This window comes from Myodes glareolus, chromosome 10 (assembly GCF_982192425.1).
Source record: "Myodes glareolus chromosome 10, mMyoGla1.1, whole genome shotgun sequence".
NCBI classification, from domain to species: domain Eukaryota; kingdom Metazoa; phylum Chordata; class Mammalia; order Rodentia; family Cricetidae; genus Myodes; species Myodes glareolus.
The window spans coordinates 44,701,335-44,714,592 of NC_142035.1; the positions used below are offsets into that span (position 1 = coordinate 44,701,335).

A 13,258-nucleotide genomic window follows, 5' to 3' on the forward strand; every position below is an offset into this window, starting at 1 on the left:
CAAATAGGGTTTGTTTGGAGTTTTCCAACTGTTTAAGTCCCCCTCTTCCCGCCACCTTTAAATCAGTCACTTCAGCAATGAAAATGCACAGAGAGAGAGAGATCCTGGGAACACTTAAAAATGCACTATCTGCTCTCATGAGTTAGATTTTAAAGGATGAAATGTCAGAGTTTCTGATATTTATTATTGGAAACAGGTTTAACATTTGGAGAAATGTGTCCAAATACACATCCCGGGAAAGAAAAGTAACCTGACAGGTGAGAGAACAGGGTGTAGGCAGCAAACAAGGTGCTCCATGTTGCTCAGTGTTGAGCAAATGTAGAAAATTGGGTGCTTTGGAGAACAAAGAGCTTGCTGATATGGTAAACACAAAAATACAAATCGATTTTCACTTCTTTGTGAGGGCCACAAGATAATCAATTGTACATATATATGACCACAATGTTAATAAAGAAGAAATATTATATTTTATTTAGTACTTTGGCCAGATCAGCCCCCTGGAAGGGATCATAGGTTTAGGAAAGAACAAGACGCCATTATCATTTCCTGACATGGTCACAGTTTTCCTATTGATTTCCACTGGTTCTGCTTTATTCTTTCTGCAAGGAGAGCTTTGCAAGCAGATCAGTAATGTCTGGTTCTTATCCAAATATCCCCCCTAATAAGAATGAAAGTTCTCACGGATTGGACAACCACTCGGCAACATTCCTGAGAATTGAATAATATAATAATCTTGAAAGTCAGCAGAGTGGATTATCCATTTTTTTTTTTGGACTTGAACTTGTGAACTTAACAGTAGTGCTGCAAAAAACAAAAAGCAAATGTGCAAGCACTTTGCCCAGTAACCTTCCATGTAGACTTCGCATCTTAAATACACACAACTGAAAAACAACTACAATTTTTGGAAAATTATATACAAACCCGATATTTCTTTTGATTACATATAAATACAAATTAACTATCTTTTTCCTAAAAAGTGGTTATAATAGTAAATAAATACAAAATAACTCTGACCATTATACTTCATGTGCTGGAGTTGAACCCATATAAAATGTACAACTAAATACATTTTAAATCTTTAAGGAATAATTCTCTGATTAAAATATTTGCTTTCCCAACTTCTTTTTCGTAGATATAAATATATTTTCAAAATAGCTGTGTTTTTTTTTCCATTCCATTCCATAAATAAAGTCTTCATTGGGAAATATTAAAGTGTCAGCTGGTTTTGGGGGGGGGAGAGTAGGGTTTTTTTCTTTTTCTAAAATATATATATTTATTTATTTATTTGTGCTGTGCTAACGACACCCACAACCCTCCACAACCATGTCCTGATAGTTTTTTAGCACAACCTTTTCATTCTCGTCTAGGTACAACATGGAGATTGCGCTGAGCTCCGTAGGCACACAACATGCCTTCGGGATCTTGGAATTCACAGAGTTCACGAGCGTCTGTACTATGGCATGGTTAGTGGAGTTCAGGTGATCCGCCAGGGGAAAGGGACATTCCCCGTGGCAGTAAAAGGCATGATAACCCGGAGGGGCCACAATCCAGTCGTTCCACCCCACATCGCTGAAGTCCACGTACAAAGGGTGTCTCTTGCAGCTGGACTTGAGGCGCTTCCTCTGTTTGTGCTTGGCTTGACGCTTCTCCCTTCTGTGGAGTGGATGTCCTTTTCCATCGTGGCCAAAAGTCACTAGCAATGGCCTTATCTGTGACCAGCTATGTTCATCTTGGTGCAAAGACCTGCTAATCCTCACATGTCTCTTAGAGACACCTGGTTTCTCCTCCAGATGGGCCACTTCCACCACAAACCCATAGTTGGCATGTCCCTGTGCAGTCCACCGCATCACGGCCGGGGTGACATCAAAACTCTCCCACTGGCTTGTGTTCTGATTCACTAGTCTGGTGTCCAGTAGTCTGGTCACAGGGAATTTCAAGCTGGTTGCTGCAGGCTTTATAATTTCATAAATATTAATTCGGTGCTGGAAACTATCGTTTCCCAAAGTTTCCTGCATCTGTTCCCGAAAAATCTGGAGTTCTGCAGACGTGATGAACTCTTCCGTGGGGACAGAACTTAGGTTGAAGAAGAAGCGGCGGGCTGTTTTCCCACTCATTTCTGGGAGTTCTTCTACGGCTTCTAGTTCGATCAAAGAAAAAGGAAAGCATTCAGTAAGAAAGCCAATGGTAATTTACTTCCGTATGAGGAGTTTAAAACCTCAATGTACAATTCGAGTTAAAATGCATCAAAGTTTGCAACCAGAGAGTAAAAATGTCAGGGCTATAGGGACACTGTCTGTCTCCTTTCCTTGGCCCTGGGTTTAATGCTCAACCCTTTAAAGGAAATCAAACTATCTCATCTCTAAAGTGAAAATAGAGTTGAGTCTCATTTTCCTTTTTCTATATGATCACATTTAGTTTGTAATTGCTATGCTTTTAATCCAATATTTGAACATAGCTCCTAGGTAGCTATAATAATGGAGGAAATAGTGAAACGCTTCTTTGGAATTCACAGACTTTAAGGGGAAAAGTCAGTACTATAGTTAGTAGAGGGCTAATGACTGAGGGGCTGAGGAAATGATTGCATTTCTTAACTAAGAAAACGAGCTTTCATGTCAATCCCTTAAGCGGCATTTGAAAACATCACTCTGCAATTTAGATGATTTACAAATCTCAATATACAGATTTCAGTCTCTTAATTAAAGACTCCGGAACTCAACATCAATGATGACATTTTACAAAGCGCACCCTACCATTTTGCTCAGAACTCCAGAGACAAAGGTATGGGTGGCACGGGGACACTGTAGTAATTAACGATAGAGAATTTCAGGAGGAATGGCTCCCGACTGCCTGTTCTCTCATCCCTGTCGCATCCTTATTCGACCCCTGAGCCGACACAGCAGTCTGAGACTCTGGCCTGCATAACAGCTGCTCTGGGAAGGGGCCTGTAAGCCTGCACTTCCACCAAGCTCTCAGGGAAGAGATGCTGCAGGTTATGGACCACACTTGGGTGTCAAGAGTATAAAAGATGTTCCTCGCATACAAAGGAAGAGTGACAAAGAAGCAGATTTGCAAAGCCCCTTTTATGGAAGAGGCCTAAGTATTGGCCAGTGAGTAAGGATTCAGGCTACCATCAGCCCATCAGGGACTAAAACAGGGGAGTCTTCCAAAGCTCTTCTGCTTTGACATGAAGAACACTAGGCCAGCCGGGTACCATTCATGGTCCTCTTGCACCTGCTTGCCAATAAGTTCTTGATGATACCTTTGGGGACCCATTTCCGTTCTGAACTCCACTATCAGTTAATGGTACTTTAGGGCAGGGACATTCCTAGAAAGTCTGAAGGACTGTATTTATAAGAACTCATTTTGATTGCTCTTCTTGGGTCCCTTAATGGTTCTGTCTGAGGCACTTCTTCAAGGGAAAAAAAAAAACAGTAGAGACATTCCCCCCCCCAACCCTAATCACACCAAATCATACTGACTTCTCCTGACATTGGCACAGCAAGGTACATACTACTTCCTTGAAAGACAGAAGATAAAGACCAGTTCCCCAGGGTCTTCCACAAAGGGCTGCATTCGTCAACAGAGAAACACAGTGGCAACCAAATCCCTGAATCCCAACTCACAAAGAAGGCAAATGTGACAATCATAAGTACACACACGCATGTAGACTCATACATGACCATAGGACAAAGCAAAGGGGCAATCCCCAAGACAAATATGGGAGACAGGTCCTTGAAGCAGCAGAGAAGAATATCTGTCTAAGAAGTCAAGTCAAGATTGCCCTCTTCCAGCTGAAGCATAGAAACAGCCATTTTCTGGGGCCTGTCACTTGGGAGGTAAGAAGTATCAGCAAGACAGAGTAAGTGGCCTTCACAAAAGAGAACAATGCACTACCCAAAACTAATGACAAGAGAAAGACCTATCTCCGACCTCCCAGCAGCATTTCTATTAGCCTAATCCTTAGGAGACCCCATCCCAGCCTTCATAACAAGGTGTGTACTGTTACTGTTCACTGAAACCATACACAGAAGTCAAGAATTGAAAGAAAATCTCAACACAGGAGGCTTACTGCTTAGGTAGGGTCAGGACACAAACATCTTTTTTTTTCCTTCAAGGGACAAGGTGCAACCTCTTCTTGAGAGTGGGGAATTGAAAATCTCTTTTAAATAAAGTAAATAATAGGAAAAGGTCTCTACAAATCATGATAGCGAGCCTGGGGCTCAGAAAATACAGAGGGTAATGCACACTTTCTGGAGGCTGAACTGGCTGCTAATTCTCTGTAAACATCCCCTGTTGAATCAGCTGAACTTGCTAAGGGATTTCAAGATTTTTACCTGGCTTCAACCTGAGTATCAGGCTCCTAGTTCTTAATCAAATAGAAGAAATGATTGGCTGCAAAAATGTTTAAAAAAGGGGGGGGGGGAGAAAATAGGATAGCAATGCCATTCCATTTCTTTTCTAGAAACAAAGCCTAGATTTAACATTCCACACTATGATCATGTCTATGAATTACCTTACAACAAGCTCATTAGAGGGGAACCGTGATTATCTCCATTTTGTGAATGAAGGAGCTGGGAATTCAGAGAGTTTATGTGACTTCTCTTAGGTCACAGAACTAACTTGAGTCTGCAGCAATGCCCAAGTTCTAGCCATCGGAAGGCGTGAGGAGAGAAATCAAATCCTAAGCAACAGTCCAAATCCTTAGGAATTGGTACCTTACACCATGGTATCTGTCGAGTGAGGCTTTGTTCCGGGAATCAAAACACATTGCCCAGCTACCCTTTGGACATGTAGCCAGAGCTAAACGAACAGAAATGTGACACAGCCAAACGGGACACACAGACATTGTTTGGAACTTACTCTCAGTGGCTACTTGTTTGCCCCTAAAGTAGGGTGAGTTTTAGTTCAAAAGTTATCATTAAGCTTGGAGGATTTTGCAACACTCTTTGGACAGAACACATTCCTCCATCCAAACAACAACAAAGCCTGGGGCTGCTCCAGATCAGCAGCTGCATCTCACTCCTGCAACAAGATGCAAGGGACTTTGGGCCACACATGACTTTCTACAGGACAGAGTAAATGACACACCAAAGAGGAGAAAAAAAGTTAAAATACACAGAATTAAGTTTCAATTTTGAGATAACAAAGGAAGTGGGGGGAAAGGAAAGCAGACTCTGGTGGTTGCCACTAACTCCACATGGTCTCTGCTCCCCTGAGCACAGCACCTTCAGGAGGACTGGGCTTCTGGAGGTCCAGTCTAAATAAAGACTGAGTGAAATACCCCAAGGGCACAAGGACAAAAGCAGCCTGGAGATGAGTCAGGAGGAATCCAAAGGGACCACTGACAAATGAGAGGCAAGGACTATCTGCAAACTGAGCAACTGTTTTCCCCACAGGGTCTCTGTAATCACACCGTGACAGCTAGAGGCAGATAGGAGCATGCCTGGTGTCTGTGTCCAAACTCATACTGGAATTTTGGACCATGCTTTCACCACCACGAGGCAAAGTTACTCTACAATGAACAGTCTTGCAAAATGTCCTGTGTGCGTTAATGATTATAGAAAAGAGATGTTACAGTGAAAATGACATCCAATTGCACCAGATAGGCCAGTGCACGTTACCCTAAGCAAGTCGATAACTTCTATATAGCTTTACACATGAAAATCACTTCTAAAGATAGAAATTTTTGTTATCAACTCAAGCACACCAAGTTAAACTAACACAGAGGGATATTACCTTGCCTGTGTTTATCAAGTCACTTCCAAGGGAAGATTGAGAAGATGCAGATTTTACTGAGGAAACTTTCATTCAATTGCAGCTTTGTGTTTTAATGGACTTAACAAGGGTAAAATACATACTTGGTTTTTTTTTTTTTTTACAAATAAAGAATAGTTTTCATGCTAGAAAAGACTAGTAAATGAAATACACAAATAAACAGGTTTTCATGCTAAATCTCCAGAGGCATCAGGGGAAACAGCTGTGTCCTCCCCCCCACCCTCTTATCTACAAAAGCTTTCTGATCACTGTCAACTGGGAGAGATTAGCTTGGGCCGGAATCACCTCAGGGTGGTGGGGATGGAGTGAACACACCTGAGTCTCCCTGCTTTCCGCTGGCAGACCCTGAAGACCAGGATGGGGTTCCACTATCTTTCAAAACTGAGAAATCTGTTTGAAAGAGATGGATTTTAGAATGCCCTTCCTGAGTAGCTGCCTCTGGGAAGATACACCTCTTGCTACATGACCTACCTGTGGACTTTTTCCTATAATCAAGCAGACTTCTCAAAGTTTAAGACATGTATTATGGAGGGGGGGGCATTACTATTTTGGGGCATAGATGTTCTTTTGCTTGAAATTTATCCTCTCAGCAAGGCAAAGCAGAATCTTAAAAGGGAAACTTCTCTTATAGCTGCCTACTGTTCTAGAAATTGCTGCTCACTGACAGACAACTGCATTCTTCTAGAACTTGAAGGAACTGATATTCTATATAGAATACATGAAGCCAAAAGAACATTTAAAGTGACACACACAGACACACACAGACACACACACACACACACACACACACACACACACACACACCAGAATTGAGCTGGGGCGTGATGTTTAACTAACTGAACTAAGAACTTTGGTGCAAGGGACTTCAATAGGACCTCTAAGACATTTCCAACCCACTAAACGTCTTTCTGATGAAGTGAACAGAAATGCCCTACCTTGGGAAGCCACATTCATATCAAAAGAAAAAAAAAAACAAGCCACTGCCTTGCACAGGAAGGTAGCAGTCAGTAGCAGAAACAGCCTTTATCTGAAGGCTTGCCCTGTCTCCAGTTGGTGACTAAGATTTAAACACGAGACGGGAAGGTCATTGTAGAAACAATAAGATTGATTGTGGAATTGATCTCCCACGGGGATTAGATAGGTATTCAAAATCTTTCAAACTAGGCTCAGATCAACAGTAAATTTGAATGCTTTGGGGCTCTGGGCTTTAGTCTGTTAATATTATCCTTGAACTTTCGGCCCTTGGTTCTGTCTAGCCCGAAACTCCAGAGTGAACACAAGACACAGAGCTTTCGAACAGATTTTAAGGAAGCCAACCCTCCGCCTTCTCCTGTGCAGTTCAGGCACGTTTAGCTGACTAGGGACTAGCCAGCCTTTTACCCTCTTCCCCATCACTCGTTTTCCCTCCAGTTCTTGGAGGAGGAGTCGTCTTCTGGCTCCCTGCCAGGAAAGGGTGCGGACTCACCAGTGGGGAATCCCTGGCTCGGGGCCACAGAGGGGACGGGACAGAAGCAGAGGGGCCGTCCGCTGTACTAGCGGAGGCCCGGGCTACCCGCCGAGTCCCCGCCCGCTGTCTCCGCCCCGCCGCCCGCCACCCGCTCACCTTCGTGGTGGAAGCTGCGCACGGTGTTGGCGCGGCTGGTTGCCTTCTCCAGCCGGTGGTCCGGGGCGGGCGCTCCTGGCTGGCCCGAATGCCGGCGGTACAAGTCCAGCATGTAGGGGGGCACCACGGCGTCCTTGCTGGGGGTGGGTCTCTGCTTTAGGCCGAACATGCTGAGCAGCCTCAACTCAAACTCACTGAGAACGTCGTCCGAAGGCCGGGACAAGGGGCGGCCGGATGCCGCGGCGAACTTCTTGCGGCCCAGCTCCGGAATGAGGCCGGCCGCGCCGCCCAGGAGGACCTGGGGAAGCAGCAACACTAGAAGACAGCGGGTCCCGGCCACCATGGTCGACCTGCGGACAGGGCCGACGTGAGTCACCCACGTTCCCCGCCCAGTCCTTCGCCCGCCCCCGCGGCCCCGGCTCCCATAGGGCTCGCTGGCCTTCTCCAGGATGCCCTCCTGGCATGTCAGGCTCAGGGCTACAACCCGGATGATCAAGAGGATGGAGGACCACAAGTCCCTGTGCTTTCCCACCTCTCATACCATTCCCTGCCTACATTGGGCTTCTCACTTAGGGCTTGCTCTTCACTCCCAATAAAAGTCAATGACCACCATTCACCTTTTCATATGACAACCAGCTAGGAAGGTGGTGTCAGGAAGCAGGGAAGCCACCGGTTGGTCTGACACACTGCATCTCTTACCAAACTATACCGTGCAGCGCTCGTTTGCACATAAACAGACACAAATGCACATGTGACTTCCTTAGAAGTGCCTTATAGAACTTCCTGGTAGGCAAATATATCTAACCTGGAGATTCGGCAAGCGCTAAATTCAAGATTACAACTTCTGACTCCACTTTCAAGTTGTGACCCCAGCTCAGGGTTGACCTACTGGCCACTCTGTCCCCTTCCCTAGACCCCTGTTAAGTCAAGGAAGCCATGCTCTTTACTGCAATTATGTAAATGGTAGTTTCTATGAATGCACGTGTAAACTGTGACACATCACATCCTTGCAGTAAACACACAGCGGAGCCCAACTTTAAGTACCTTCCTTCCGAAATGGACCTAGCTCTTAAGACAGACTCCAGGTCTCAGGCATAATTTAAGGACAGCCAAGGTATCTCTACCGCAACTAACGGGTGAAATCCACTGAGTTTCTGTAACTTTTTTTTTTTTTTTGTAAAGCCATTAAGTCTCTAACAGACCTAATTATAGACCGAAAATTGGGGAGAAGGACGGGCCGGCGAAAGAGCGCAGGCCAGGTGGGCAAGGCAGAGGGGTCTGGGGTTTGCGATGCCTGGCCCCTCTAGGGCGGACTTCGCTGCACGTGCACCAGGAGAGGGTCTGTTTACGTCCACTCGACCGGTCCTCCGTGACGCTCAGCGCCGCATGGCGGGAACGCGGTGTCACCCGTCAGCCCCGGGTCCCGGCCCCAGCCCGTGTCCTCTACCTTTAGGAGACCGCAGTCCGTCTAAGAAGCACTCGAGGGCACGTCCATTGAGAGAGTCTCCACATGGAAAAAGCTCTGTCCGAGGGACCTGGAGCAGCGACGGGGTTTCTGTTGTCTTTCTTCTCTTTCTTCGCCTTGTCCTCCTTCTCTCGGTGTCAGCCGCTTCGTCCTTCTCCCCGTGGGGAACGGTGTCTTGGGGTGGACCAGGTCGGCCGAGGAGCAGAGAGGTGACGGGATTGGAGGCAGCAAGACTGAATCCGCCCGGCGAGGACACCGGCGCGAAGTGGGGAGCCCAAGTCGCTCTCCCGGCAAGTTCAAGAAGTCTCCAGCCAAGTGCTGACACACAGCCTCAAGCAGGGGGAGGAGTGCGGGGCAGGGACGGGAAGGGAAGGGAAGGCAGAGGCAAGGCTGCCGCTGTCGTCGTCCTCAGAGATCAGCTCTGGTAGGGCGCGGGGCGGGCTCCGGGACTCGCCGGGCGAGGGTCGGACGCTCCGCGCTAGCTCGGCCGCGACCCATGACTCGGGGCAGCCATCCTGGGAGTCGCCGGGTCCGGGGAAGGGCGCAGCGAAGATCTGGGCGGCGGACGGGCCACCACTCCGCATCCCTCAGCCTGACTCTGGCGCACCCCCATCAGCGCTCGCCAGCGGAGCCCGCACGACTGCGGTGCCCCGGCGTCCTGGGGCGCATTCTCCAAGCCAGTTCAACCGCGTCCCGGGCAGCCAAACCGGGTGACCTCGCGGTCGGAGCCCTCGGGCCAAATGTCTTTTGTGGCAGTCTGGGGTCCGCTCACTCCTCGGCTCACGCGCCCCGGACGCTCGGAGTTTGGTTGGAGTGGCCCCGCATTCCGGGCGCGGCGGGGCTGCCGACTCCCGGCTCTTCGCGTCGATCCGCGGCTCCGGCTTCTCCCGGGCAGCCGAGGCCACAGCGCCAGGCGCGCACAGTCAGGAGCTCCAACCCGAGGCGTGCCGGTGTCTCGAAGCCACGGGTGACCCGCGCGTCGCTCGCCCCGAAGGCTTCCGGTGACCGGCGGCGACTGGGGAGGCAACGTCCCGGGCTGCCTATCCCGGGCAGGCTGTGGGAAGCGCAGCGGCGGGCGCAGCGCGAGCCGGGCTCAGTACGGCGGGGCGAGGACTCCGGCGGCGACGGCGGAGGCGCCGTGGCGCGGCGCTCGCGGCTTTTAAAGGGGACGCCGCCTGCCGGCTCCCCCTTGGAGGCGCAGCGCGCTGGGGATCCCCGAGCGGGCGGGAGCGGCGCGCAGGGGTGTGGACGGCGCGCCCAGCGGGGCGGCCGCGGTGGGGCGGGGCGGGGCGAGCGCGCGGCCGCTGAGGGTCGGGTCCCAGACGAGAGTGAAGCCGACCCTCGGGAACCTGGACCTGCGCCCACAACAGCCCAAGTCCAGGGCAGACCCAGGGTCTGGTCGCCTCTGGTTTCACCACTGGGCCGTTATTCAACTTGAGTTTGACATTTTTAGGTAATAGAGCATAGAAAAGCAGAAAAGAACAAGTTATAAGACATCTCGGCAGAGATTCGGGCAAACACTCCTATGTTTTGAGTGATGAGAAGACAATGTCAAGAAGTAACAGTTACACATTGAGTGCATTATTGTATATGTGTATATATATACATATATGTGCATGCATATATATTCACACCCACGTGAGTGCATTTATCTATACTCAAAAATGCATCTAATATACAAAGATGCATATATTTTATATGTATCCATTTATGTAAAATAATACAAATGAAAGCACAGGTTTCTGTACCCAGATACACGCATGTAAAATGGATGGCTCCTGGGTAGTTTGTATGTGTGTGTCTCCATGTGAGGTGACAATGGCAGTCGATTCTTTCTATGGAAGCAATCACTTCACTACTCGCGACATTTATCTCGACTCGCACCTCTACCCACAGAGGCAGGCAAGAAAACAATTCCGGTTTGAGAACTTAGAATTTTCTGCCTGGCCCCATTCCACCAGATCTCCAGAAGCAAGGCTCTGGCTGTGGCCAAGCCACTTTCCTTCCTCGGCTGGAATCTCCCCAAAGCTGCTGAGCCGGGGTTCTTTTGGAACTCTTCCCACTTCTCCCAGAAGTCTCCATGCTTCCCGCCACCTGGTTGCCCACATGACCCCCAAAGCCAAGGGCAGAATATTTCTGTAGAAGACCGGATTGGTAACATCGGCTTTTGAACCACATCTTTCAAGTTTGTGAAGCTGAGACAGAGAAAAACCAGAAGCAGGGGCGTTAGTAATCTATTATCCATGTGTATTAGCTTTTCATTTGGGGAGCTGAAATAACTCAGGGTTCCACTCACCTAAATCGGATTAGCAACCCACAGAGGGAAATGAGGCCCTGGCTGCTTCTAGAACTGTAAAGGTCAAATAAGGTATTTTGAAGGAAGACTGTCCACTAAGAAAATTAAAGGAAGGCAAAGATTCGGGAGTCTGCTACTGTATTGCTTTTTAAAAGGTGTTATAAAAGTTGTCACTCTGAATCATGAGACACCAAACAAGTGAGCAATAAAACACACTACTCAGACACCTCAGTCAAGAGTGCCCGGTCTCTTCTGCGACCGTTTCCTTCCCTACCAAGTTTAATTGAGAAGTTAACAATTGCTTCTGTCATCAGGGAGGCGGGAGAAGCAAACCAAAACCCCAGACCTATGTGAGATTTGAATCAGAATGTTGCCTTCAGTGAGGAAGAGAAAGCTGACAGCTGTTGGACCCACCCCAAGTCGAGATGAAAATGAAACCGCTGCTGATGACATCAACAATGCCTTGCAGCTTTGGGCCTTCAGAATTCCACAAGTGGGGGGTTGGCTGTTTCTGATCCCCGTAGAAATCAAGACCTGAGAGAAAACGGATGCTTCCGGACAGTTACTCCACCTTGGTGGGGCCGGGTGGGTTTTCTTCTTTGGTAGGGCATGCAACCCCTGACTTGCTGCCTAAAGCCTTTCCCCGACACTTTCCTCAAGTTTGGCCCAATTTCTCTGAAGAGCAGGACTTTGTTTTTTAGAGCTGGCTGCCCTCTTGTGGTAGAAATGAGTGCCCACACTTGGGAGGAAGCAGTGAATGCAGTTTGAAGAAATTCTTCTCTGAAGGATTTGGACTCCAAAGTGGATGATAGCGTTCAGTCCGTTTTCCCTGAGGAAGAAATAGTAGAGAAGAAACATATACAGATATTTATTGCTTTTTTTTAGCATTTTACTGATGGCCACCTTCCATCCACAGCTAAGGATGTGAGGTTACTTAATACTCCAAGGGGACAGTATCCACTTTTTTCTGAGAATATTCAGTACTCCTGACCTGGCTTGATCTTGCTATTCACAACATTTCTCTCAGACCCTGTCATTTCAGAAAGTGGGACTAACTCAAGTTTATCATATTTAGTGTACCTGTCAGCAAATGTGTAAAGGAGTCAGAGGAGACAGGAAGTGTTGGGGGCACAATCTGGTGAGAATTACAGTTCCAAATTCTTCAGAAGGGACAGACAAGTTGTACCAAAACACAGACTACTGGCAAGGATTCTACATAAAAGAGGCTGCTGCTATTCTATTCTAGTCAGTTCTTGCCAGTTTTTCAAGAGATACCGGAAATCCTCATTTGATTGTGTGTGGACATGACCTGGGATGAAATTAAGTACTTAAAGAGTCATACTCTGGCAACTTTTCCTTTAGCAGTTCAGCCCAGATAATGTTTAATTTTATTGCATCCTGCAGCTATTAGCACTCAACATTGTTCCTGCTAGGGCCGACCATTATGCAAATTAACATTAAAATAATGATCCTCATGTATTGTAAAGGTCACAGCAGGTGTGACATGATCCATCTACCTTGTAATTGTCATTCCATTGGAACCCGTGGCAACTCCCCTGAGAAACCTCTTAGCCTGTGTATCATTTGTTACTGTGTGACACCCAACCCAGGCCTAAAATTCTTTCCTAGGAACCAGAAGTCACAGCCAAGAGTAGCATTTGCTCTACCAAGGGCTTACCTAGTCAATGTTTGATTAGACACAGTAGGAATTATGGGTGGAGTGATTTGTATGCCAAACTAGGCCAGGTTGGCCAAGTCACATTGTTTTGGACAGCCATCAAATCTTATTTAATTACCATATAGCAATATACTTGCATTTGTGACCAATGATATTAAAATGTTCTGCTATTGTCTTAGAGTGTGGAGAGGGAGGGTTTGGAGGAAATAAAGGAAAGAGGAAAATGGTGTAGCTGTCATCTCAAAAAAATAAAAGAAGTCATTGTTTACAAGGGACTCAACCACAGCACTGATGCGTTTATGGGTTAGCTACCAAGCGAAAGCTCTTGCCCAAAGCTTCCCTGTCGAAGGGCTCCCACAACGCAAGCGTTCATAGATGTGCTTTGGGGGATGTGACGGGACCAAAAGGCCTTTGACTTTGTCAGAGGGTTTATCAATTGAC

At 47.4% G+C, this 13,258-nt stretch overlaps 1 protein-coding gene across 2 annotated transcripts; it reads right to left on the bottom strand.

Annotated features, from left to right (window-relative positions):
• Nucleotides 1-444: 444 nt before the first annotated feature.
• On the bottom strand, nt 445-9,911 carry Bmp2 (bone morphogenetic protein 2). 2 transcript variants are annotated; one of them, XM_048455411.3, is made up of 3 exons: nt 8,826-9,911; nt 7,379-7,728; nt 445-2,137 (listed from the first exon to the last, which is right to left on the bottom strand). In XM_048455411.3, the coding sequence occupies exons 2-3, from the start codon at nt 7,719-7,721 to the stop codon at nt 1,296-1,298; spliced, it is 1,185 nt and encodes a 394-aa protein (XP_048311368.1). In that variant the 5' UTR covers nt 7,722-7,728; nt 8,826-9,911; the 3' UTR covers nt 445-1,295. The 2 variants fall into 2 exon arrangements, with proteins under 2 accessions (XP_048311368.1, XP_087767304.1); XM_087911178.1 differs by having other exon boundaries at nt 7,379-7,676; nt 8,826-9,908.
• Nucleotides 9,912-13,258: the final 3,347 nt, after the last annotated feature.